The sequence below is a fragment of the Lichenostomus cassidix genome, chromosome 13, assembly GCF_008360975.1.
Source record: "Lichenostomus cassidix isolate B80296 chromosome 13, HeHo_3.0, whole genome shotgun sequence".
NCBI lineage: Eukaryota > Metazoa > Chordata > Aves > Passeriformes > Meliphagidae > Lichenostomus > Lichenostomus cassidix.
Window position 1 is genome coordinate 423,703 of NC_139494.1, and position 27,822 is coordinate 451,524.

The following is a 27,822-nucleotide window of genomic DNA, read 5'->3' on the forward strand; positions in this document are numbered from 1 at the left end:
ATTTTTAAACACAAAATATGTTTCTGTACTGCACTGCCTTTTGCTGAGGCATTTTTAAGACTACCAAGCCTCAACCCATGCTAAATAATGAGACCTGTCTTCCTGCTGGCAAACCTACCACTGCAATTTGATGAGTTTAGAAAGATAAACCCGTGTGAACCTCAGTGATTTTTTCACCTCATCTTGTTTGCCCATAAAGTGGGCAAGACTTGCTCCTTAGACATTAATTTTGAAAATTTTACATTGTTCTTTGAGGAAGCTTTCCGAAGAGGTCCTTCCCAGTGGAGATAGAGCACACACACACACCTGGCAGCTGACAAACTGACAAAGCTGAGGGACTGCCAAGGAGCAGCTCCCAAACCTGTGGTGCTGGAGCTTCTGGGGAAGCAGCTGAGGGACTGGTGCTTACCTGTAACAGAGGACAAGAGCTTCAGGTGAGACATTTATCTGCTCTCTTTCACTCCTCTGCTGGAGGATTTCACATATCCCCCATGAAAAACATGAAACCAAGGTCTTCCAGTGGCCAGAACTCCTCAGCAAGAATTACTACTCTCAATTAGTGAAAATAATAATAGAAAATGTTGTCCTATAATCAACATCTAGCCACCTCAGCAGCAAAACACTGTGATGCGTCTGTGTCAGCTCTCTGTGACTGTTCAGGACAAAATGAGAACCCAAAAGATTTTGAGTTGGGTACATTGCTGCAGTGCTGGGAGAGATGCTGAGAGGTGTGGAGGTCCCTGCTCCATGCTCACCTCCTGAGGCACTGTGGCTGTTCCAGTGGAGATCCTGCTGTGCCACTGGGATGGATCCCACTGGTCAGTGCTATCTATCTCATTTGCAGAGAAGCATAAAGCAGTCATGGATTAATTTATAGTGTTTTGGGATATTTTTCCCTAAAAATATTCCTCACTCCTCTCTTTACAGAACAATATAACAATATAGGCCTAGGTCCTTTGGGGGCAAAGTTAAACTAGAAGAAAGTCTTTTAATTAAGCTTCTTTGATGTTTATGGTGTTCAGAACAGTTCCAAATACCAGGCACTACCAATAGAGGTAACTTTCTGTCTCTTGAACATGCCAACTAGAAACTAGTACTTACTGCAGCTCATTTAATGAGTACATCTTGATCTGATCTGGTGTCTGAGTGTATTTTGTCCTATTAACATAAAAGGATGCAATTGTTTCCAATAGATCTTAATCTGGTGTAGTTAAAATACCTGCCCAGCTTTTGACAGCTGAAGTCACTTGTATGGATGAAGTATTTATTTAATAAGTTAGGGAGGAAACAGGAATGATATATCAGGTAAAAGCTTTGGCCAAAGATTAAACCACAACTGTGCATTAATCGGAGATAATAACAAAACATTGTGCACTTAAAACTGAGTGTCCAATTAATGGTCAGTTCCCAAACTTATCCCTGTATCTGACAAGAGTTTACACCAACCTTTTTTTACATTTAAAATGTATTTATCTTTAAAGTGAAGTTAAAAAGCATGAACACTGGATGCTGACGTGCACACAGATAAAATGTTTTCAGGTTGTAATATGCAATGCCATAATGGAAATAATTAAATGACAGATTGGGAAAAAAACCCATACCCAGTATCAATCCAGAACGTCTGGTCTTACCTGAAATGTTGTTTTGGTTCTGATATGAGCATCACTGGCATCAGCCCTGTTCAGAACACAGCAGGTGACAGAGCATTTGCTGTGAGCACTGCTTGTTTCTCAGCAGCTGGAACTTGAAGAGCATTTCACAGCAGGAGCTGCCTTGCTGTGAGTAGTGGCCAGGGTTGGTTGTTGGGTGTTGCAGAGCACTGGGCACCCAGGGGCTCTGAGTGGGCTCAGGGCTGCTCAGGATTTCTCCTGTAGACTCAGCAGCTGAGGGGACAAACAGCTCAGCTCCCCTGTGCTGGGGCAGCCTGGCCCAGCTCTGCCCTTCCTTCATCAGTGAGGGTGGCATTTGAGGCATAGGGACAACAAGGTTGTGTGTTTGCTTGGTTTCTAATTCAGCAATTAAATACACTTTAAATTGTGGGGAGAAAAAATTGCATGGATCTACCATGTAAATAACAGGACAAAATACAGCCCCACTAATGGCATCTCCCAGAGCTGGGGGATTTGAGCAGTGGTAGATACTTGCTGCATTAAAGTCCCTTTTTGAGTGCAGGAGGAAACAGCAGAGATGATGTGGGGATGGGGTGGGCACTGAGGGTGTATTGGTGTGTCCTGTTCTGAGGGAAGGGAAGGGAAGGGAAGGGAAGGGAAGGGAAGGGAAGGGAAGGGAAGGGAAGGGAAGGGAAGGGAAGGGAAGGGAAGGGAAGGGAAGGGAAGGGAAGAAAAGAAGGGTCACTACCTGGATTTATGTTTATTCCCTGGCAAAGGCCTCAGCCCATGGCGATGGCTGTGCAGCACTGCAGTCTGGGACTAGAGCCATGGGTGGGTAAGCACAGACTATAAGTGGTTCCTGTGCAGTCTGAGTCTGATTTGAGGTTTGTGTTTGCTTTATCATTTCACCCAAAAAAAGCATACTGGTAACGAGTGAGTGGTTTATTTTCTCTGTTGCTGTAGACACTGTTTTCAAGTCTCAGAGTTTGCTGTAAATAAGTCTACAGTATAAAACAGCATTTCTTCTCTCAGAATATCAGTTTTCTACCTCCTCTTTCTGGCCTGTCTTTCAGGCATTTATTTTGGAAAATCCAGAAAGATAAGTTATGCAATGGTCTGGCTTAGCATTCACCTTAAAGGCTGAAGTGGAGCAGTACTGCTGCTGCGATGGCATTTGGCTCCAGGTCACTGCTGTATCTGAGCCCCCACCTTGCCCTGCCTACTCTCCTTTCTGCAGGTAGTCTTTGGCAAGAGCCCCACCCTTACCTCTCCTTGTAGCACGAGTGGGTGTTGCTGCTGTTTGAAGCTGCCAGGAGCCCAGTGCACAGCTACAGAAAATAAATGTGCTATGAATGGATTGATTCACCTGCATTTTCTAGCCCAGCAATTCATTCTGCTTTTGGGAGGCAGAACCAAAGCAAGAGCCAGGTCAGGGTAGATAACATGTTCCTCCGTCTGTGGCCTGTGCTAGCACCCAGAGCAGCCTGTTAAGGAATCATCTCCCACAGGATCTGCCAGCGCCAGCGAGGATCAGCAGCAGCTGCACCGTGCCAGAGCTGAGCCCAGAGGTGCCTGGAGACAGAGCAAGGACCCAAAGGTGCTGGGACAAGAGGGGTGGCAGCAGGGGCTCTGATGGGGTTGTCACCTGCTGCTGTCCTCCCATGAGACTGCAACCTGCTGCTCAGGGCTGGCAAGTCACTGCTCCAACCTTACCTTTTGCAAATTGCTTTGACATTCATTATTACTGCACAGATACATCTTCCCATTACCTGAAGAGCTCAGTGGCCCTAAATGTGACACAGCCCTGTGCTGCTGGCTGGTGGTGTCTGTGTGGGCTGTCTGGGGGTGAGCGTTGGCCACTGGGCACTGGGGCCAGCTTGGGGCTGGTGGCTGCATGTGACTGTAAATGTGAGGTCTATGGGGAAACTGAGGCAGCTGGGAGGGTTCTGACCCAGGATTTGGGAAATGGTGCCCCACAGGCACTGGTGGGTGCCCAAGGGCCCTATGGTAGCTCAGGTACCACAGTGGGTTCTCAGTCCTGGGGATGTGAGGGGCAGTAAGAAGGGGAGAGAAAGAGAGCTGCTCTTGTCACTGCTTGTCTCTCCCCTATTCCCAAGCAGGCTGCACCCCCTCTCCCTGTCCACACTCTCTTTTTGTCTCAATTTCTCACTCTTGAGACCTGTGTTAAATTTATCCCAGCCCTCAGGGAGCTCAGAAGGATATTCAGATGCTGTAGGTAAAAGCTGCAGCATACAAGCAGCATTCCTGCTGGGAGGGTTTGTGTCACAAGAGCTCAACAGCTCACCAATACATCCTTTAGGAATGCAACAGGTACATGTGCAAACTCAGTGCAGCAAAAAGAGGATAGGAGGAGGAGGCTGCTGGCAAGCTCAGCTCCTTGAGCCACTTGTAAAATTCTTTGTGTTTAAGGGTCTCTGTGTATGTCTTTTGATGGAATTTTCCCCTGTCTAGGGCAAAAGAAATAAGCTGAATCTATGGTCTCTTCTACAAATGTTTCTGTTTCAGTTAAGTGGAATTAGTGTGGCTCTTTTTTAATCCTGAATTGTGTCCTTTATGTGTGTTTTGCAGTTCAGGGCTGAACTGTTTGTATGTACAAACTGAAAAGTAAAAACCAGAAACATTGCATCTACTTTTGAGGCATGCTCTGGTGCTCTTAATCCAGGGCCAAGAAAGTCATATGTAAGCTCTTAAGCAGCAAACAACAGTGCTCTGGTTATCAAAAATAAAAATTGCCTTAAATCAATACTTGAGCATGAAGAAAAGGCAGAGACCATGTCTTCCCCATGGTATTCCTGTTGATTATTATCTGCAGAAGGCATCTGTTCACCTGCCCTGTATTAGGAATGCCTGCCTCTTTATGGTGTATTTTGAGCTAAGGTACATCCTTCAGAAAAATGCTGTTGTGCATTTCTGCAGCTCTGGCTGCAGCACAGGCCTCTTCCTGCTGCAGGGACACAGCTCTGCACATCCCACAGGCAGGTAGTGACATCTGTCAGGTCTTACCAGGCAGAGGTAGCCTTGGGTGGCCCTTGCAAGTCTCCTGACACTGCAGGCTGCTGTCCTGGGGGTTCAATGTGCTCATCTGAGATAGTCCCTTTCTGGTACCAGAACAGGCCCTGTGCCTACGTGTCTGTGTCTGCAACATCTCCAAAAATCTGTGGCCAAAAACGTAAATGGTGGGAGCATGCATAACCCAGCAAGTTATTGCTGTGCTGTTCTCTGGACTCAACATCCAGCTCAGGAATTCATAAAAGGATGCAAAGCTGTAATGCTCCTCTTGGGACATCCAGTGCCTTTGGTGTGACACAGAGCTCTCATTTAACGTGGTGGGGTGACCTTCCCTTGGGTACAGAAAGGGCAGGTGCCACGAGGGGGGCATGGAGTAATGAATGGGCTGTGCCTGCTTTCTGTTTTGCTGAATGACAAACACCTCTGAGGCTGAAGCCTTATGGGTGCACATCGGGTGACCAGGGTGAGGCACTTGCGAGGAGTAGTTGGGGGTTCCTGGCTGAAAGGCTCATGCTGAAGGAACTGGCACCAGGGCAGGCAGAGTGTGTATGTGGTGTCTGCACTAGAACCTAAGTGACCTGAGGCAGCTGGGAGAACAGTGGCACTGGTCTGGCCTGGCATCTCTTCTCAGCATTGTAGCCATTTTACACCAAGTGTTATCTGCCCCTGAGGGAGTTGGGAGTGAGCCAGGGAGTGGTCAGAGCATCTGCTCAGGTGAGGAAGGTGCTGCTGCTGCACCCTGTGCCCCAGGAGCAGCTCCAGCACAGGAGCACCGAGTTGCAGCACTGTCAGTGAGCTTTATGCTCCAGGGCAGCAGCTGCTGGGGCACTTCTGGCTCTGCTTCCACTGCCCAGAGTCCAGGTGCCTTCCCAATGCTGGCAGCAAGTAAAAGATGTCCTTTGTGCCAAAATTTGGCCTTGGGGCAAGGCAGAATGGGTCCCTCCAGCCTCAGGATCCAGATGAAGTTTCTCAGAGCTGGTGACCCATGCCCACCTCCTGCCAGCATGGATGGCAGCAAGGCAGCAGCACAGCACTGCTGGCCAGTGCCACCAGCCTGCTCCTCCTCATGTCCTGCAGGTGCCCTGTGCTACAGGGACAGGGTTCTGATGGCACTGGGAACCCCCGAGGCAGAGCTGGCCTAGTCCTGAGCTGCCTTTGGGGTTTGAAGCAGAGACTTGCATCTTTGCAGAACTGAAACTGTGCAGCCCAGAGGAAGTGAATGTAACAATTTTCCAGATACTTCCCCCTCCCTTCCGAAAGGGATGCCTTGAGTTTAAAACAAAGCAGTCCATTTAAAACAAAAGACTAATGAATATGGTAGCCCTTGCTCTTTTGCAAGTTTAAACACCTCATCTTTCCTCAAAGAACAGCTCTAAATCATTTTATTTGCAAGCCCTAAGCAGGAATTTGTATTCATGGTGAGACACTTATTGAGTTAATTTATTTAAGGCTGGGACATAATTTCTAATAGTGGAGGAGTCCCTAGGCCCAGTGCAATTGTGTCCCTGATAGGGCATTAATATTTTAAGGGGTTATAATACTCTGTCAATTGATCTGCATCTTTTAGGAAGTAGATTAGCAGTTATTGAAAGTCACTTGTGTGAAGGATTAGCTTAAATAAAGCTGGGGTTTGGCAGACCAGTGTCTGCCCCTGGGCCAAGTCCAGGTCTGGGGCAATGGATCCGAACAGAATGTGGAGAATGCAGAGGGAAAATAAGGCAGTGCACATCTGGAAGGTGTTTGTTGCTGCTGCTCTGCAGTGCCAGGCTCAGACAGCAGCAGGAGGAACACTGCAGTGCCTTCATGTGGCTGCCAGTGCTGCTGCCAGGATTTCTTAGGGAGATGTGAGACTAGGTATGATCTGAGTGAGGAGGTGTTGTGTGTTCTGCAGGAGGCTTGTTCATCATGACAGATAGCCTGTTACTGATGACACTCAAGAGACAAATAACTTGACCCCTGAGTACCTTAATTTCTCTGTTCTTAGAAGTGGGGAACACTTATGCAATTTCTTTAGTGATTTAAAAGGAGGAAAATTCCAAATTTATAAAATTCTTGCTTATTTTACTACTGTAATTAATTCCACATTGCACTAAGAAACATGGTGCTGAGTGGCCTTTAAAAACAAGGTAATGTGGAAACCAATCCAGATGAAAGAGCTTTGGTGAAGCTTGTCTCAGGAAAGGATGACAGGAATACTGAGACCCAGGCAGAGTTGGCCAGGGCATATTCAGACATTCCAAGCCCTGGCTGAGAGCACCAGACTGTGGCAGGGCCATGGCAAGGGGTGGTGGACAGTGTGAGCAAGTGCTGCAAAGCTTCTGCCTAAGTGTTGGCAAGATCTGACAAACCTGGAAGGATACCAAGGTAGCCTTCAGAGCCTGTCACCTTCTGTTTGGTGTTTTAGCTTCTAAATTTTCTCATACCTCCCAGAGGCTGCAAGCTGGTGGGGAAAGCACTGACTGCAGGAGCCTGAGTGACACTGAGGCTGTCTGAAGGTGGCTGTGTCAGGCCACAGCTCTGCCCTGGGACACCAGCACACAGCCCCTGTGCTACACGGAGCAAGAGAGAAACACAGCATGTGTGGCTCTTGGATACAAATCCAGTGTGGTGGCAACTTCTGTGAGCAAGTCAGCTTTTCAGTGCTGAGCCTACTTCTAACTCTTGTCCAGAAGTGACTCCGTTGGTGTGATGAACTCTTTGCAGCTCTTAGATCCCTTGGGTAATGAGTGCACAGGGACTGGGCTACCACTCATTGCAGCCAGGTAACCCTGCCGTGCCAAAGGGCTGGACAGCATTACTGGTGTTATAAAGAAAGGTGAATTGTTCATACTGAGCTGTAGTGGCCTTTTGTGGGTGTGTTCACTGCTTTAGAGGATAAGGTTTTATTTACTCCTACAGAAATTATACCTCGTACTGCAATAGGTAAAAGCATTTATCAACTGAAAGTTAAATTCTGCCCCATCAAATGCTGGCACTTTGTGTTTCTAATGTGCATGGCTTATTGTGGATATTGAGTATTGAGGAGAACTGAGCGTTGCTGTGGAAGGACATGCAGCTGCAGTGCAGCTTTGACTGTGCTGCCTGCAAGAGCAAAATGAATGTATTGGGTAAAATTGGACTGTGGAGGTGCTCAAGACAGTACTTGGCTGGTTTTCCCCCAAAACTTCCTGTGGGAGGAGGGAGTGTTTCACTGCCCTGCAGACACTCAGACTAATAGATGTGTAAGATGAATGATTATGTCTGAACTGTGCTCCTCGAGGCCCCATCTCCTATTTTTTCTTTATGTGCTCATCTCTCAGCATGTTTCCAAACCTTCAATTAATGTGTCACTGGCAGATCTTTTCACCCTCACTCCCTCCCTTCAGCCCCACCGAATCTTTTCCCATCCTGGGCAGGTGCTGCAGATGCAGGTGCTCAGCCAGAGTGGAGACAAAATAAAGAGATCCTGTCCATCACTCCTTTCCTCCTGGGAGAGGTCAGCGAGTCCTTGCTGCTGTTCCTGCTGCAGGGCTGGGCCAGGGCACGTAGCAACTGCTCTGAGTGCTGAACAGCCCCAGCTGTGCCTGCCAGCCCTGGGCTGCAAGGGAAATCAGTTCCCTTGGTCATGGCCGTCAAAGATGACCAAGGACAGTAATCCCAAATTACCCAGTGCAGCTGCACAGTTTATTTTATTTTTACCTGTTACCTGGAAGCTTGACAGAAAAATTTCCACATGTTCATGGAGGATTTTGTGGCCATGTGTTTGTTGTATTCTCTTGGTGTATTGACTAGGACCTCAGTCTGACATGATGTGTGAATAATCAGATGCCTGATGTATTTTTCTATGTGTCCCTTTATCTTTGTGCTCCTCTGTTCTATTCACTCTGTTCTATTCACTCTATTCACACTCGCATCCACTCTTTACAAATTCCACTCACATGAGAATCTTTTTGTAATAATACCTTTTATTCTGCATTTCCTCCTCTAGCACACCCTGAACTGAGCAGAGCACTCAGTAAAGATCCACAGTAAACCACCTCTGCTTTACCTGTAGTCATTACCCTCTTCTATCCACACACTGTTCAGAGGTACTCGGGGTACACCACTTCATGTCCTGTGAAGGAGTTCATCCTGTGCATTCTCATCTCACCTGATAGGAAAAAGTGTAATTATATCCAAATACTTGGATATACACAATGGATGAGCTGCAGGGAGCAGAACTGCTGGAGTGGGAGGGACTGTATAGAGAGAGTCACAGTCACAGGCTTGGCAAGGAGACAGCAGCAAAATCACAGCAAGCAGCATGGCTGGGCTGTGACCTGTCTGCCTCTTGGAGGGGGCAGGTGAACCCTGTGTCCCCAGGCTGGCAGCCCTGCCTGCACTGAGAGAAAGGTTTGCCAGCGTGACTGGGCTCAGGCAGCTCTGAGCTCTTGGATCTGCAGCCTTGGGAGAGGGACAACTGCAGGCAAGTTTAAATTAGATCTAGACTTAAGGTATGTAGTGCAGGAGAAGAAGAGCTGCCTGGAGCTTACCATATTTCTGTATAAAATTTTAATTATTTGTAAATTTTATGTACATTGTACTTGCTCAAAAAGAGTAATGAATTGACTAAAGAAAAGTCAAATTTTACATTTTGGAGGAAGAATTTTTTTCTTGTAAGTAATCTCAGAAATCTTCATTTTGATACGTAAGACTTTCTGTGTGTATTTAAGGAGCTCAGGCCTGTGACCTATGTTGGATGAGCAGATGTGAGCAGAAGCAGCCTCTTCCCACAGAAAGATGAGATTTTATATCATGAAAACATAAATGCATTACTCAGTCCTGGTTTTAACATTCTTACCTAAGGACTGAATCTAATTTTTTGTAAATTCATGTATTCTGGAGTTGCTTCTGACTTTCACTAGCATAAATAGGCCTGTGGTTTATGGAGTCCCCCAGCCCATACTGAGGCAGTGCTATAAAGGGTATGTGGATGTACCTGCTCCTCCTGGTACCAGCGGTATGAACCAAGGAGTGAGCTCTGTGCTTTAAGTTATCTGGTGCTGGTTTGACCCACACAGTCTGGGCTGTGCTCTGGACGTGCCATGGGCTGGGGGTGCTGTCACTGTCACCTCAGCCATGCCTGAGCTCCTGGAACTGAGATCATTTCTCACGTGATGCAATGACAATGACATGGATGGAAAGAATCTATTCTTTACCTAGAGCAGAAGTTCACATGCGTTCTTGAAGGATTTCTGCAAGTACTATGAAGTCACCTGTTTAACTGTCTGTGACTCCAGATAACCACTCAGGGCTACTGAAAAAAACCAAAGAGCAGAATAAAGCAGTTGGGTCTGTCCTGAGAAGCGAGCTCTCAGCACTGGGGTCACCCTGCCACAGCCAGCACATGCCTTCTGGGGCCTGGGCTGCACAGCATCTACTTTGGAACATCTCCTGCTCTCCCAGGCGAAACCTTCTAGGATTGGTCAAGTTATTAAACAACCTGCCTGAGTTTGTATTTTCCCAGACAGGGAAACCAGGAGGACAGAAGAAGTTTCAGCTCTGACCAAAGCAGAAACTCTCTGTGGTTTTGACAGATTATGAAAACATGAAAGACAATATGTCAATATGTGACATTCTTTCCAACCCGAAATTATGTGCTTTAGTTTACACACACTGGAAGTCTTTTCTGAATATTTTGCTTTAGTCAGAAAATATCATAGGCATGAAAAGAGATTTTTGAAGGTAACAGATCAGAAGTAGTCTCAGAGTTACCAACACATGGTGCAGGTGGTGTTTACAGGTTCTCTCCTTCCCTTGTCCTCCATCAGCCTCTAATCTTCCCTTTTGTCCTGACCAGCCAAGGACTGGCCCAACTTACCTGTTGACTTGTGACAGGATCCCACTATCTCTTTAGTTCTGTAGTAATGGGATTTGTTCTTTCTGAATTTATTTTGGTGTCAAATAACTAAGGTTTCCAGAAAGAGCAGCTTGCATCAAAATGTGAAAAAATGTTTCTCCATTGTTAACTCATTTCTCTTCCTTGCCATTGCTTTGGATTTTCTCCTGGGCTGGCAAAATAAATTTTCAGCATTCAAAAATTCAAAGACATAGTGTTTTTTTTTTCTGGGAAGAACAAGCTTTAATGTTTAAAGGAAAAGTATTTAAAATCAAAATTCAAAACTGAGTTGAGAGGCCAAATCATTTTAAAGACTAATTTTCAGTTGGTCTAATGATTTTTGTGGTCAGAAGTTAAAATTTGAACAGCTCTCATAATATAAGTACACTTGATCTTTCACAGCAACTGTCATGCCATGGACCTTTCTTTACAAAATCCCCTGCCCATTCACTTCCCCAAAGCAGTTGTCTTTTAGGCTCAGACAACTGCTTACAGTTCAGGCTGGGCAAAGGGAGAAAACAAAATATTAAAAGAGAGAAGACATTGTATCTGTCTTAAATGACTCAAAACCTCTTCTAGATAAACAAATATATTGACTTGAACTGACATTTTGGCAAAGCCAGTGAAGTCTGATCCCAGATGTGTGATGCTTCGTGCCTCTCCCAGAATTTTTCAATTGTATGTGGTAACCTCTGTATTCCTGTCAGGGGCCAAAGAAAGCTCAGCACAGCACAGGGCAGCTGCAAAGCTGGGAGCCCCAGAGGAAGTGTAGTGATGCTTTCTCCCAGAAAGTTATTCTGCAGGACAGAAGACAGGGAGCAAAAGGGGAGCTGGTGACTCTCCTCTCCCTTGTAGGAGAGTGTGTGCTGGGCATGTCCATGCTGGATGAGCAACACCACTGGAGCTGGGCAGAGGCAGAGAGACCCAGCTGGCAGGGCTGCAGTGCCCTGGCACAGAGCCATGGCACAGCCAAGCAATCCACAGCTCCATGTCTGCCATGGAAATGAGCACCTTCATGGCATGGCTGCCAAACCTTGTCCTGGCAGGCAAAGACTTGTGGAAACACCGCGGTGAAAATGATTGCTGACATTTTTGGCTGTGGTGTCACCTGTGTTTGGTGCAGGCAAGAGGTTTTAGTAGCGAGGGTGTCCTTGCTGTGGGGCTTGAGCAAGGACCTGAAGGACACAGGAACATGTCCATCGTGACCCCTGCACATGGCACACACAGCCTGGGGTGTTCCCTGCAGAGTTTTCACTCCCAGAAAAATAATTTCCCTACACAAAGAACAGACGAGGCAAATTGCCTGAGTTCACCTTGAAAATTTTGAATTTTTGTAATGAACAGAGAAATCACCTTAATGGGCAATCATCCTGTGCAAAACATGGGATATTCATGAGGGAGGCTCATGAGAGGTTCCTCAGATGAAGGTCATGAAGTCTCATACTTTTACTATAATTCTAATTTGCAAAATTAACTTCTTTCTTCAAGTTATTTAAACTACCTGGACCAATCCTCCTTTTCCATCAAAATTGTGGTCTAACATTGTTGTGAGTGGGTAAATAATTCTCTCTCTGGTCCTGCATCATCACATTACAGCGAGGAGCACTTGAGAGCATCTTGAAACATCTGAGTACCATTTCAGATAAAGGGCTAGAACAGCAAAGCCTTGTTGGAAACTCAGTTGGACTAGTATTAGAGCATATGTTGTGTTTTGAAAAAAACAATCCTTTCTCCAGTGGGATGCCCTGCATTTATAGTACTTGAATGTTCAGGCATTTTACTGGCTCTATATGGGCAAAGTTGTTATTTCCTGGAGCTCTGCTGTCCCATGGCACAGCACCAGAGCTGTTCATCTAGCTAAGGAGGAGGCAGAGTGGAGAGCTGGGCTGTCTGGGCTGTGGAGAGCTACTGCAGGAAGGATCTAACCCAAGCAGAAAATTCTTGATGTTTGGGTTATTATGGAGCAGCCATGGTGAAAACTGAGGCCCTAAATGCCATGTGTGATGAGAGAAGTGCTAGGCCTGAAACAAAGGTGTGTGAGTGGAGCAGCACTTCAAGCAGGGAGCTGGAGATCAGAGTGGAGCAGAGCACAGCTCAGATTTGCCATGTGGCACCTGCTCCAAGGCCAGCACGAGCCCCAGGAGTCTTGGGCCAGCAGCCAAAACTTGGTTCCACTCCCAGAAAAGTCAACGAAACCCATTGGAAGTGCAATGACTTCATGCTGTACTGCATGCTGAGTGGTTTGCCAGCATTACAGCATTACTGTCAATAGCAGGGGTTTATCCCAGGTACAAGGCAATGGAGCACAGAGTTACAGCACTTCTGTGTAGCTGGTTAGGGGAGCCTGGGAGTAAAAGATGCTGAAAGTGCCATCTGGGTTCAGGATCTCACTTGGCTTCAGAGTCTGACTGCTCTGGGAACTACCCACACATTTTCCTATTTGGTAAATCCCTTCCCATGGTGCCATTCTCAACATCAGCTAATTGCCATCCTATACTGATAGAAGAGGAGCTAAAATTTGTTGAGAGCTTCGAGACCTGAGTTGTCACCAGGGTCTTTTATGTGGTAATGTTAAGATGGAACATCCTGAAAAATGACACTAGCCAGGAAAAAGGGCAGGGGCCACTCCCTATCAGGAATGTCAAACATCACTCAGTGATGGTTCTGATGGTGCAGCATTTCTTTTTCCTGTCCCTTTGCCTTAAAATAATTTATCTTAATCCACAAAACTTTGTCTCTCTTTTCTTCTTCACAGACAAGCAGAGCAAATCCAGAAACAATCTCCAGAGATGTTCTGCAGATATATTTCCTTCTTTGGTCTGTGTCTTTTCCTACCAATCCAAAGGTAAGTGGATGGTTTGTTTTGTTTTAAAGGGAACACTTGAATTATGATTCCCATAAATAATGTGGATCAAAAGCAAACTATGCTTCCAATTATCCAGCCCATCCAAAGGAAGCAGAGTGCAGTCAGGGATGTGGCATAGGAGAGAGCAATCTGCATAGGTCCCTAAACCACAATATGTCCATTAATAGTGTGCAACCCCTGATTTGCATTTCAGAACCAGCATAGTTTGTAGTTTTTTAACAGAAATGCCTCCCACAAGGCTCCCAGCCCTGTTAATATCATCTGTGGACCTACATGTCCCACATCCCTTAAATTATTTACATATATACTGTGCAAAACCTGGTTCCTCTCTAAGGTCGTGTTCAGTCTAAATCCTGCAGCTCCAAGGCCCTATTAACCCAGTATTGAAGAAAACAGAAGAAAATACCTTGGTGAGAGCTGTGAGTGACTCCATGGCTGCTTCCTGCCCAGAGCAGGGTCATGAGACTGGGGCTCTGCCTCTCATCTCCTTGTATCCAAAGCAAGAGCAAACTCTTAACTGGTTACACTTCCCTCAAGTGAGTGTGTGACCACCCTGCAGCTTAACAGTTTTTACAGTTCCAATCCCTGCCCCTCTCACTGTGTGAGGGTGGAGATCTGTCACTCTCATAATGCAGCTGCTGGCTTCAATGTCTAGCCACAAAATGTGCATTTTGACATTGTAATTTAGAGCTCTAGGAGCTGACACTCACTTCTGAAGATGAAGCTTATTTAGTGGACTAGAGATTAGAGAGGAGGAGCTATTGGGCAGTGAGGTTTGTCTCAGGTTGTCATAAACAGGAGGAAAAAAGAAATGCATGTTCCTAATATAGACTGTATAAGAAGGAGTGGGAAGGGGAGATTGGGGGTTATTGTCAAGACTTGTGATCTACAGACCTTGCTTGATTTTTCTGTGGTATTTTAAGAACATTCTTAAGATACCATGCGTGCAACTTATAATTACCAGATGAGGCAATTTGCTATTTTACCACCTCTTGAAGGTGCTAATTATTCAGCCAGGATAGCAATGTGAGTAAATGCTTGTGATTTTAGTTATCTACTTGGTTTTAATAACTATTTAATGCAGTTTGTTTGCTTGAGCACAAGCTGGAAACAGCTGCAGCTGCACACCAGATGTGCCCAGCCCAGGCAGCCACATGTAACAATTCATGTTTGTGTCCCCAGGAGTTGCTCTCTGGGCCGTGGATCCAGCTTGCACAGCAGGGACACAACATCCCTCCCTGGATTTCAGAACCTCACCATGGGATACAACAAATACCTCCGGCCCTACTTTGGTGGTATGATGGCTCCACACATGGGAGCATTTAAAATCAGTCTGTGGGGCTTGTGTGGAGGGAGGAGCAGGCTTTAAGCTTGCTTTAGGATGCTGCATCTTCAAAGGCTGTGTTTCTTTTAAATTAGTTGGTGTCCCAGGCTTTCTGTGCATCCACTGTTGTCTCAAACAACTGGTGCATATATATGTGGGGCTTGGGAATGTGTCTATCTGTGAGGTTAAGAGCAGGGAATTTATAAACTTCAACACCTCTGTGAAAGACCTGACTAAATAACTAAATTCTGCTCTGTCCAAGTTTTTGTTTAGAGCCTGACCCTTGTGATTTTCTGCTTTACTTTTGCTCATGTACAGCTATTACAGCTATTTAGTAGATTGCAGCTATAGAAGAAAAAAGCCATTCTTCTTGTCAGGAATATTGACTTTTGACACATGATTTCACTTCACACTGTGACACAAACCTGTTTCAAACCCTGGTGAGACTCTGGGGAGTGAGAAGCAGACAGGAATTTAGGAACTTATCTGAGGCTATTGAGCAAGTTGGGTGTCAGGTCTCCCACCTTCCAGGTGACTGCTGTTATCACAAGAGGAAAGGGTTTCTCAGAATGACATTCATCACCTGAAAAATATCAATGAAAGTTTAAGGAACAGCATTGACCATTTTTATTTCTATTCATTTTGGTTTTCTGCCTGAACCCATTAATGAAAACCTGCTTGACAGAAAAATTTCCCATCGGCTTTCACAAGGCCTTGTATATTTCCCATTTTAGACTGACCTGCTGCTACTGGCATCTCTGAGCTTCTTCCTTTTTCTGACCATGGCAATAAATTTCTGGGACAGTACAAAATTTACCATCTTGTTATGCCTAGAATGGCTGACCTGATGCCGGACTAGAAAAGCTCCTCTAAATCCTGGGACACCAGTGAAAAGGTGTCTTTATGACATAACAGAGATCAACTGCATCTACACAAACATTAAATAAAAATGGTCAGGACTTTGGTGTGACCTCCCCCAGAGGCTGAGTCTCACAGATGTATCCTGTGGCCAGTGATTGCAGTGGGCTTCAAGAGTCTGGATAGCCACAGGATGTGAATGACAGCTACTGAAAAAATATATTTCTTTTGGAAATGAAATAGATTTATGAGCAGTTTAAAACAAACGAAGTGGAAACCACCTGGAAAGGGATCGAGAAATTGTGTCTGTTGGTCGTTCCTCACAGTGGTTTAGATGTTGAAAAGGAGTTTCAGCAATCCCACGAGGAAAGGCACTGCTGTGTTGTCACCCAGGCAGAGGCACTGTGCTGGAAAGCGCCAAGCCGCGCTAGGAGCTTCCCGTTCCCCGGGATCGGCGGAATCCGGCCTGGCGCGGGCTCCCCGTGTTCCCGTGTCGCTGTGTCACCGTGTCCCCATGTCCCCGTGTCTCCCTGTCCCTGTGTCCCCGTGTCCCCGTGTCCCCATGTCCCCGTGTCTCCCTGTCGCTGTGTCCCCATGTCCCCGTGTCCCCGTGTCTCCCTGTTGCTGTTTCCCCATGTCCCCGTGTCCCCGTGTCCCCGTGTCCCCATGTCCCCGTGTCCCCGTGTCTCCCTGTTCCTGTTTCCCCATGTCCCCGTGTCCCCATGTCCCCATGTCCCCATGTCCCCGTGTCCCCGTGTTTCCCTGTCCCTGTGTCCCTGTCTCCCCGTGTCTCCCTGTCGCTGTGTCCCCATGTCCCCATGTCCCCATGTCCCCATGTCCCCATGTTCCTGTTTCCCCATGTCCCCGTGTCCCCGTGTCCCCGTGTCCCCATGTCCCCGTGTCCCCGTGTCTCCCTGTTCCTGTTTCCCCATGTCCCCATGTCCCCGTGTCCCCATGTCCCCATGTCCCCATGTCCCCGTGTCCCCATGTCCCCATGTCTCCCTGTCCCCGTGTCTCCCTGTTGCTGTTTCCCCGTGTCCCGGTGTCCCCTCGCCCGGGCGGTGCTGCCCTCTGGCGGTGGGTCCCGGCAGTGGCGGGCGGCAGTCGGACTGACGCTCTGTTTGCAAATCCAACAGTCAGGTGGGAATTGAAAACTGGCTGATTGTCTTCTGGATTTCAGTCAGTGCATGTTCTCGGCAATCAGTGAACTTCTCTGCCTCTCGGTGGTTTCTCCCCAAGAGCCGGGGTTGCCTGTCGCTCCCTGAGCTGTGAGAAGTGCTCTGTGCAGAGGTCCCTGGCCAGGCTGCTCTGTGGCTGGTGTGGACTGGGAAGCAAGGGACAAAGTGGCCCTGGCTGCCTGTCCAGCGGCAAATGCCACTGAAATGCTCCTGAGACAGAAATCTAAACTGCTGAGCTTCACAGCTAGCGCTGCTGGGTGTTGGCCAAACACAGAACTCCAGCTCCCTGACAGTGACAACTGTATTTTGGATCGTGTCATTTGTGAGCCTAATGCTCTCAAATTGTGTCTGACCCTCTGTGCCTCTGCAATTTTAGAGACAGAAAGTGAGGCTGAGAACAGTGCAGCACAGCATCCTGAGTGGCTTTACTGTGCCCTTCACACTTCCCTTCTCTCTGCTGAAGCATTTCTTTCCCTCTGCAGGAGAGCCTGTACAAATTGCAATGAGTCTGGACATTGCAAGTATTTCTAGTATATCTGAGAGTGACATGGTAAGTGAAAGAACTTTTATTTTATGAGATATGATTGGGATCTGCCTGAGAGACTTCACATGTATTCCTGTGTTCAGCACAGAAATGGTTATTTTGAAACTGCTTTGCTGTTTGATGGCTGTTGACAACTTTCCGAGGTGGGATGAAAACATTCACGACTCATTCACGACTGCAGACAGGGTAGATGCCATAGTAATGTGGGCTTACAAGCAAATAGAAGTGGTTCCAAAGTTCTACTGTCAAAACCTCATCACCTTCTGGAAATCAGGCCCTGTGGAAATGGAAAAAAATCAATCCCTTTCCTCCACGTGGGAGCTCTTTGTGTGGGATAGGGATGGGCTCTGTTGGACATGCTGGCTCTGACTGGAGTCCTGGACAGGGCTTCTTCTGAACGATGAGAAGTAAGGCTCTGAGCCTTAGGCTCAGTCTTTCATCCCAAGAAAAGAAAGAAAATGTATTTAAATATATAGAGAACACCTTCCCACCACTGGTGAATCTGATTCATTCAATTTCTGATAACAGCTGGATTTCAAACATTAATCACTGAAAGCTGTTTTGTCAGATTGACCAAAACTATGGGCAACTTGTTAAATTCAGCAAATAGTTTCAGTCCAAACAGTCAGAAATTAAGTCACGAACAATTTCAACAGTTAACTTTTGCCTCTTCAAGACTACTACCACCAATTATTTTTTTTTCTACCTCCTCTCAACAATTGAAACAAGTTCACTAAATAAAATTTTGTAACTTTGCTAAAGCTATTTAATTTGGGGAAGGAACAGAACCAACAAAATCAATTATTCACAAACCTCTAATTTAAGTGCCTTGTAAAATAGTTCCTATTCTGGATTTTTTCTTGATGATCCATCTAAATTTCTCTGATCATATAAGGAACATCACAGAGGCTCAATTTGTGCCTTGGTAAAAGTTGGAAAATCAACCAGGATTCTTCACTTTTGTCACTACTACAACTCACTGTATTGAAAGGCACAACAACCCATTATTTGACATCACAGACTAAGAGTAAAATTTTAAAAGTTGCAGAAACTAACACTGCCTTAATTCCTTAAAGGCTTTGAAAATTAGAGATAAAATGAAGCAGAACTCTTGCTCTTCCACAGCCAGGCAGCTGTTCTGTGGTGAAACACAGTTGTTCAGGCTGTAGGCACAAGTGCCAGTGCCAGTGCCAGTCTGCCTGTGCCACAGATGTTTTGATAGTAAAAGGCATTAGTGGTTGCATTTGCTTTGACTGTAAGGAAGTAAAATAATCCAACAGTGCCTGTGGTGTCCAGAAGGCTCAGCAAAGCATCAGCTTCAGAGCTGAGTGGGTGCTGCTTACTCTTTTCTGTTGGGGCACGGTGAAAACACTGCAGTCACTGTAACTTGAGTTTTGGCAGGCAAAACTCAAGTTAATCCCAGTGTTCTTAGAGTCAAAATTCCTATTAAAATAGAAGGCACAAGCTTTCTTTTTTCATTTGTTTGAGGTTTTTTTCAGACCTCCCTGAAATAACAGGTTGGATTCACTTACCTTTTTTCTCCAAATTGCCAATGCCTCTTTGATGATCAGATTTATAGTTCATGTGGAATTTCCCAGCTCTAGGCAATGGCTGATCTCTAATGTCAATGACTTGCTGGGTGGCCTCAAGTGTATGCTTCCCATCTGTTCTTTTACCTGCAAAATGGACACAAAAACATCACTTAAATTAACTGCTCATTAAAAACGTAAAGCACTATAATAGTTTAGTCCTCAAACTCCACACCGTAGAGTGGAATTGTATTAGAAATATTACCAAATAAATAAAACTGTGTTGAAAATGAAGCTTGAAGCTTGGCTGTGTCAGGTTAAACAAAGGTGTGTTCTGTCTCTTGTCACACACATGATGTGCCCATGGCTGTACTGTGCAGGTGGCTGGACACTCATCCTGCCAGCTTCTCCTCTCTTTGCCAGGATTTCACAGCCACCATATCCCTGCAGCAGCGCTGGACAGACCCACGGCTGGTCTTCCACGGCAACAAGAGCTTCACGCTGGACGCCCGTCTGGTGGAATTGCTCTGGGTGCCTGACACCTACATCGTGGAGTCAAAAAGGTCCTTCCTGCACGATGTCACCATGGGCAACCGCCTCATCAGGCTGTTCTCTAATGGCACTATTTTGTATGCCTTAAGGTACATCAACCTCTGCCTTGCTGCTGATGGCTCTGAATAGATTTCCAGAATTACCTGGGACAGGAGCAGATACCATGGGTCATGAGTTTGGGGTCAGCAGGCCAGCTGTGACCATACTCTGCTGATCCATTTCCCCTGTTCTGGCCTCCTGGAAATGCCAGTCGGAGGTCAGGTTTCCCATCATGGTACATGTTGTGTCCTGAGGCCTGCTCAGAAAGCTCACATGTTAGGTGTCACTGAGGAAAAGTCGAGTCAGATGGAGGCAGGGGAGGAATGGAAGGACAACATCACAACAGTAAAAATTTAACTGATCGTGGGAAACTGCTTATCCAGTGCCATGTAGTGATGAGTTTTGTATTTACTAAAAAATGTATTTGTTCATATACTGACCACTTATGTCACAAGTGGTGACTTATTAAGATGTGTAAATTGTAACACCATGGGAAAAAAAGTGAATGTACACTCTGTATCCCACCACAGCAAAGCAAAATTCCTTCTTGGGTTACATTTTTATCAGGGTGGCTGCAGGGAGTGCTTGTTTTCAGGAGGGTTCTCAGTTCATTCATTTCATAGGTCCAAATAAACTAACTGAGAGAGCAGAGGCTTTGTGATCCAGTTTGCTGTGTAAAACACCTATTTCATTACATGCTTTTATTGCAATTTTCAGAGCTCTTTCTCTTCCTACAGAATCACTACTACCGTTGCCTGTAACATGGACCTGTCAAAATACCCTATGGACACACAAACATGCCAACTGCAGCTAGAAAGCTGTAAGTACAACGTTCTAGAAAACTCTAATTTTAAATTTGTTTATTCATAAATAACTTACACATCTTGAATATTTGTATTCAGCACAGTGGCTTTCTGAAGTAGACTTTTATTCCTGCAAATACTGATGTCCAAAAGAAAACAACTTCTATGTCATCATTCTTCAAATGTTTGTGTTGTAATCCACAATCCAGAGAATTCCCGTCATTGTGCAGTTTATGCAAAAACTAAGTGGAAATGAAAAATAATTTATTAAAGTGTAGATAGTTCAGTCTTGCACAGAAAGGATGAAGTAACATTGCCTGGTTTTCAAAATTTGGCTCCCTTTGAACACACAGCTTCTTCAAAACTACCTTGTGGGGTAAGTGCATGGGATAGAGTACAGCGAAGAACAATTCTCATATTTTTAGGTACCTACTACCTATTGCACCCCCCGAATCCCCACGTTGGGAAGGGTGGTTCTCACTAGAATGAGAGCTGAACATGGCTCTCCAACTCATGAGCTGAAATTAGGGCCAAAGCCAGCTTTGTGATTCCTGGTTCCTCCATGGGGGCTGACTACTGTAAGGATACAGAGAATGGGACCTGTGTCAACAGGAGAGTCTCAGACTGGGAAGTCTCAAGAAGAGGAATTATCAGTGAGTTCCACTCTCAGTTAGATTAAAAGCTCACCTATGGCAATGCTGGCTGGGAAAGACTGCAGGAGAACATAGGCCACTGCAGGGTTGTTACCCCAGAGCTCAGCCAGTGCAGTGCTGCTGCTCTGTACCTGAGAAGAGCAGGCAGCCTCCTCCTTTCAAGGCACAAAACCAAACATCAACCATCTCAGCACTGAAAAGACCAGATTTTAACTTCTGGGATTGCAGCATGAAGCACCCAGGGAAGCACATATTATTTTCACATTAAAATCATATTAGTTCACCATGGTTAACTTTATTACAAAGAATAGCTCCTGAAATAATAACAATTGGCCGCTTCTGCTAAAGCAGAGCATGTTTAGGCCTGGTTTAAAAGTGATTGGGTCCTACATCATGCTCAGTTGCTGTATAATTCCTATGAAATTACATACACATTGCCCACTGGAGATTTCATTAGGATAAGTGCCCAGAAATAATGCTATTTAAATATATGCCAGATGAATTAACAACAATCTATCACTTGTTATAAAATTTTCCTGAGTAACCACAATTTATAAAACCACTTAGAAATTTTGAAAAGTCACATGCTTAGGATTCTACTCAGGGGTTCATACTCTGGACACCTAATTTAGGAGTTCATCATGCCCAAGCTCTGGTAATTTGTGTCTAATAAGAAAACACAATTAGATGAAAATAGAGTTGCAATTGCATCTGATTCCTTCTACCAGGACAAATGGGTTATTATCAGAATCACAGCATCCCTATGCATGGTCTCAAAGAAGGGCTCTTAATAAAAGAATTCAGTCAGTGAAACCGATGGGCTTGTTTCCTAAATTAAGTCAAATTTTTGAAGAGAATGGCAGGCTGGCAACTCAGTACAAGATTTATCCCTAAGACTGAGGTATCCCTCAGTCTAACCTGGGGTCATGTCATCACCTACATCCCTGAAGGCACTTACTCAGATGAGATATATGGAGTCCCACTGCTTTGAGGCAGGAATTTGGTGTTACCTAAATCTTGTGTGCATTTATTTGTCCTCATTAACTTAACACCTTTGAGGATATGAGGAATGATTTGTAGAAAAAGCTGTTTTTATGAGCAAGTTTTCTGGACAATATGTACCCAGTCAGAGGAGCCTGGTTCATAACTACATAGCAGACTCAGCTGTAAGCTCCTGACTAACTGAAAATGCATTTTCTGGAATACATGATTCAGTGAAATGTGCTTGTGCTCTGTGGTGAGGGGCTCAGTGGGATTTGAATTCTCTTTTTTTAACCACTGTTTTTAACCACTGTTTTCTCCTGCTCTCAGAATGAAGAGACTACATTTGAGGGTTAACCACTGCAGTACTTTTATCCTGCTGCATGTGATCAAGCTATGTCTGATAGCAATGAATTATCTTTGAAAACAGAAATACCCCATGTAAACAATTGAAATAGGCTCTCAGCATGTTGTGTGTCATTCCCAGAGGTGTGTGCTCCTGTTGGAATCTGGAGCAGCAGATGCAATGTGGTGAAGGAAGCACAACCAATGTCCCCCGTGGTCACACACAGCTCAGAGGGCCTTTGCCCAATCTGCAGTGCTGCGTCAGGGTTCTGCTCACCCTCGGGAGACAGAGCAGGGCAGCAGCTGGGCTCTCACTGACTAAAGCAGTCACACTGTGTTCTCCTCAGGGGGCTACGATGAAAACGATGTCATCTTCACCTGGCTGAGAGGAAATAACTCAGTGCATGGCATGGAGAAGCTGCGGCTCTCCCAGTACACGGTGGAACGCTACCACACCCTGGTCTCGAAGTCACGGCAGGAGACAGGTAAATCTGGGAGAGAAAGCAGCAGGGAAAGCTCTGGAGAATTCCCCATCCCATCTCCTCTCCTTCCTGTGGGCCAGTACCTTTTGACCCAGGCCTGAACCAGCAAAGTCTTGATCTCACAAAAAGAGATAAACAGAAAGGTGATGAAATCCTATCAGTTGCAATCAGGATATTTTGTAAGATGGAAATCCACAGAAAGATGGAGGTTTAAAATATGCTGTATTCATTTGATGGATTTTTAATTTTATTTTAATTCTTCTTTATTTTTTCTCTACACATACCTGAAGAATCTCTCTCCCTTCTATCCAGGTATGCAGTCTGTAAATACTGCAGAGAGCAATGTTTACAGTAAAAAGGAGTAAAATTAATTTTTTAAATATACATTTGTTTGAAAATTACAATTCTATAATGATGGAATAACATATTTTTGTAGATCAGTATTCAATGTCTTTTTCATTATCAGTGTAAAATACTCTTTTCTCCAATCACAGACACTATGAAAGGGAGCAAAACTTCCTTAGAATGACAAGATTTTAAAAATAACAATGTTTTGTTGTTCTGTTGCATACACAACCCATGAACAACACCGACTTTGCTTCCATGCTTCAAAGGGAATTATTGTTTAAAGAGTAGAACTACAGCCTGAAAATACTACTGATCCAGCCTCAGAACCCCTATGTCAGTATTTACAACAAATTGATTTTTAAAAGACAACTGATTTTTTTTTTAGCACAAAAAGATACCATTATCAAAGATCACTAAAACAGGGGTCTAACCCCCTGTGATGATAAGGTACTGGGATGCTTTGTGATGTGAGCCAGAGCCTGCCGACATCAAGAGACAAATGTTTTGTCTTTTTCAGCCATCAGGTAAGGCTGAACTTGGCAGCACCTTTCAGAGCAGGTGTTGGGAAAGGTGTGCTGTGTTGAGTGTGAGAGAACAGGTGAGAGCATCAGCCCTGCTCTGCTCTGAGCTGAGGCCCTGCTGTAACATTTCCACTGTGCACTGTGCAGGAGCCCCTTTGCAAGGCGTGTGTTGCTCAGATGCCTCTTTGCCTGCACAGGGGGTGTTAGCTCAGGGGGTGTCCCCTCGTGTAGGGTGTGTCACCTACATAAGCACTCTGAGATGTAAAGCAAGGCCTCTCCGACAGTTGTGGTGCAGCTCTGCTGAGCTCCATCAGCTGAAGGGCTGCTGCAGAGCTGTCCCAGTTTCACTCCAGGTGTCCTTGGGAATCCCACATTCACCAGCTCTTTTCCTTTCGTGAACAGGCAGCTACCCACGACTGATATTACAGTTTGAACTGAGAAGAAATGTCCTTTACTTCATTTTGGAGACCTATGTTCCCTCCACTCTGCTCGTCATGTTGTCCTGGGTTTCTTTTTGGATCACACTGGACTCAGTGCCTGCAAGAACCTGCATTGGTGAGTTATTGCCTGAGGAATGGAGATTTAAGCATGCAGAGGAGCCTTTGAAGGCTAGGTAGATGGTACTTTTCTGACCTACATCCTCAGGGATAAATGGCCTGCTTGCCTTCTGCTGTTCCTTGGGTTGATGTGGAGGAGATTCTGTGGCAGGGACATGTGCCCACCTGTGTGTGGCCAAGGCTCCCAGGGGATCCACAGCAGAGAGTAGAAAACAGTACATGATCTTAGTGATGTGCTTTGGAGGGAGCAGGATGGGGGGATTTTTTTACTGAAAGCATAAAAAAGAAGAGAGCCACCTGCCTATTGGAGCCAAGCTGCCAATGGCAGGGAGAGCCTGTGTGAAGCTTGTAGCTAATGCTGCAAAAGATTTCAGTTGCTATGGTGGATGATTTAGATTTGGTAAGGAGTGATGTGCTTTATCTGGACAGCAACAAAGAGCAATGACATGAGCAGGAGGGTAGGCCAAGACTTTTCCAAAGTGTCCACAAGAAAAGGTCTCTCTTTTTCTGTTTTCCAAGGAGTTACAACAGTGCTTTCTATGACAACTCTGATGATTGGCTCACGAAGTTCACTTTCGAAAACCAACTGTTTCATTAAGGCCATTGATGTTTATCTTGGTATCTGCTTCAGCTTCATCTTTGGTGCCCTTGTGGAATATGCAGTGGCTCACTACAGCTCCTCACAAAAGTGTGCAGCTAAAGTACCAGAAGAGGTAAGGCCTGATGTATTTTAATAAGTCCAGTGATCTTGGATTGACAGCAATTAGTTCTCCATTAACTGAATAAGACAAATGGTCTTTCTTCTATGGATACATTGACAATACTTCTCCAAATTGGCGCTAAATCTAAATTTTTGTCTGTAACAAACACATGAATAGCATAGGAGTGCTGTGTCTCTGACAACCTTCTGAGCAGCAGCCTTAGCTGACAGCCCTGTTGGGCTCACAGGACCACATTCAGAAAGGCACTTTGGTCTGGCACTGGAATTGGGTCCTTAGCTCTGAGTTGAGCTCATGTGAATGTGAAGCACCTCTGGTCCTTTCAAACACAGCCAGAGAAGAGCCAGTATAACACACCTCTTTGCTCTTCTATCGAACAGCTCCAATTAGGAAGGCACTTTCAATTGGCACACTCCAATTAGGAAGGCACTTTCCTCCACAAGAGGAAAGCTGAACCTTTCTTCCTCCCTTCCCAGAAGATCCTTCCAAGCATCCATCCCACAGTGTTCTGTGGGGATTGTGAGAGTGAGTTGTTCAAGGGCTCTGCTTTAGTGTGAGAAATTAAATAGTCAGGTATGGCTATAGTCCAGTGGTCACAAAGGGCCCAAATCCTGTCAGGGGAAAAAGAGGTTTCCCACCTCAATATTGAGATCTCCAGCCATTAAGTTACTGTGTAGACAGGAAGAGATGGATATCCTGTAGGAGATGGATGTTGGATTACTCAGAGTAAGGCTTGCTCAAGGATCTAAAAATATCTGTAGAAATACAGTGGTGAAAACACAGGCATCTCTCAGACCTCAGGCCCTCCTAAGATTAGGCAGCAGCTGAAAGGTGTGTTTGATTATTGGGTTGACCACGTATGAAGCTATCTTATCTTATCTTATCTTATCTTTATCCTTATGATCTCCTTCCTCTGCAGGAGAAGACAGACCTTAAAACTAGCTGTGCACTCTTGTTTCCTAGGGGCCTGCAAATGAACTAACTAAAGAAATGGAAGAAGTTAACATCACTAACATCCTCAACAATTCCATCACCAGCTATAAGCAGAAAATCAGCCTCACAAGCATTGAGATTTCCAGTGATAATGTTAACTGCAGTGACTTGACCATGAAAAGTCGTGAGAAAATCAAATGTGTCTTGAGAAACAAAATGCACAGGATTGTTGGTTATTTTACAATTCAAAACCCTGGCAATGTGGACCACTACTCCAAATTGCTTTTCCCTTTGTTTTTCATGCTGGTCAATGTGTTTTATTGGGCTTATTATCTATATTTTTAGTAGAAATAAGTTGCTTCGTTCTCCTACTACAGCAGGAGAGGAATTGTGCCTGTGGGCATTCAGGTACCTCACCTCAGTGAATTCAATGTGGACAAAAAACTTCCTTGTGTTTCCTGAGGTACCCAGCAGGAGAGTGTGTGAGGTGTGCATGCAAAACCTCAGTGTGTCAGCATCAGCAACACTGACTCTGACAGCAGCCTGTTCAGCTGAGTGGCTGTGCTGGGCTCTTCTGCTCGTAGCTGCATTTCATTCTACACCTCACTTGGCTGGAGGTGGGTGTGCAGGACTGCACGAGGCAGCTACAGAATGCTCACTACAGATGGCAAAATTCTTTTGGTAGCTTGGAGCAGGTTGGAACCTTCAAGTTTAGATGTCCCAGAGGATATATAGGATCATAGCTGTTATTCTTTGTTTGCCAGACATAACAGAGGGACTGTGAATGCTGCCTCAATAGCTGCTCTGTTGCAGTGAGAGCCCTCAGGCAGCAGCAGGAACACAGTGCAGCACAGCACAGAGGGATGCTCCTGTGCATGCTGCTTTGTCCCAGGTGATGCAGTGCCAGGCCAGTGATTTCAGTACTGCACAGTGGTGCCTCATTGCTTTTAGCATCTGTCACTCATTGAGTTAATCCTCACTTGCTGAAGTTCTCCATCACCAAGACAGAAGGAGGACTTGTTGTTTGTAGAGCTGCATTTTTTCAGAGATTTGGGAACATGAAATAGAGGCAGCAAAATCATTTTGTAACCCATCTCTTATACTCTTCCTGCTGTGCTGCTGTTGAACAGATTCTACTACTTTCCATGCCTTCCTCATAAATTATTTTTCATCCTGGAGAGTGTTTCCTTCAGCTTTCACTGCTACAAGCAGCTTTGACTTCTTGCCAGCCGTAGTCACAAGTGGTCCATTTTGTCATCCCCTCTGTTACATGGCTGTGCAGCTGTGGCAAGACAGCAGTGCTGCTGGGTGAAAAACATGCATGGGTTGGGTCAGCTAGTCTAAATCACCCTTTCACTCTCTAGTTTAGGCTGAAAAACTGTTACCTTTTGGAAGAAATTTGTATTCTATTCTATTCTTTGGGCAGTCTGGAAACTGCCCAAAGTCAGCTTTGTTTATCCTGCAATCAGCAGGAGCCAGAGTTTTCTTTTAAATATAAATTAAATGTGTCACGCATAGTTATATTAACGAACCAAATGCCAACTGGTACTGTGTTGCTTAAGGCTACTGGAAGTCTGTGCTTCCTGATTGTAAAATGAATGTTTTATGGCAGATTCCCCTGGTCCACCACCATTTTTTGGTCTATGCTGCTTTCATAATGGAGAGGAGGTAATCCTGCAGTTATGTGGGCAGAACTGGAAATGCCTGCAGTGGCTATCATTCAGCAGAGTTCTGGCTGAGTGAGGCCTCTCAACTTGTAGCTTATGTTGCAGTCTCAGCACGCAGTGTTTGCTTAGCTTAAGAATCTCTTCTTGGGGATTCCTATAGAAGGTGAGCAGATCACACAAAACTATAGATTTTTTACTTTAATAACTTTTTATTGAACCACTTCACCATGCTATACTGTGAGGGATCTAACCCACATATTCATAAATCATAGCTTTTACAAAGGGCAGCACAAGAAGACAAAGGGGAACAGACTGACAATGGCAAGTGGATAAACACAAACTCCAATAATGAAATGTTGGCTTGTATATACTGGCATTTAAAGTCCATTCCATAAAATGTAATAAAGTCAATGTTTGTGATATGAA

The 27,822-nt window shown here is 45.2% G+C and overlaps 1 protein-coding gene across 3 annotated transcripts; it reads left to right on the plus strand.

Annotated features, from left to right (window-relative positions):
• GABRP (gamma-aminobutyric acid type A receptor subunit pi) lies at window positions 1-27,822 on the plus strand. 3 transcript variants are annotated; one of them, XM_085073225.1, is made up of 11 exons: window positions 1-434; window positions 3,119-3,207; window positions 13,253-13,342; window positions 14,546-14,658; window positions 17,206-17,273; window positions 19,220-19,437; window positions 20,125-20,207; window positions 22,517-22,654; window positions 23,923-24,075; window positions 24,597-24,790; window positions 25,760-27,822. In XM_085073225.1, the coding sequence occupies exons 3-11, from the start codon at window positions 13,287-13,289 to the stop codon at window positions 26,072-26,074; spliced, it is 1,338 nt and encodes a 445-aa protein (XP_084929351.1). In that variant the 5' UTR covers window positions 1-434; window positions 3,119-3,207; window positions 13,253-13,286; the 3' UTR covers window positions 26,075-27,822. The 3 variants fall into 3 exon arrangements, with proteins under 3 accessions (XP_084929351.1, XP_084929350.1, XP_084929352.1); XM_085073224.1 differs by lacking the exon at window positions 1-434 and having other exon boundaries at window positions 2,649-3,207; XM_085073226.1 differs by lacking the exons at window positions 1-434; window positions 3,119-3,207 and adding an exon at window positions 12,466-12,940.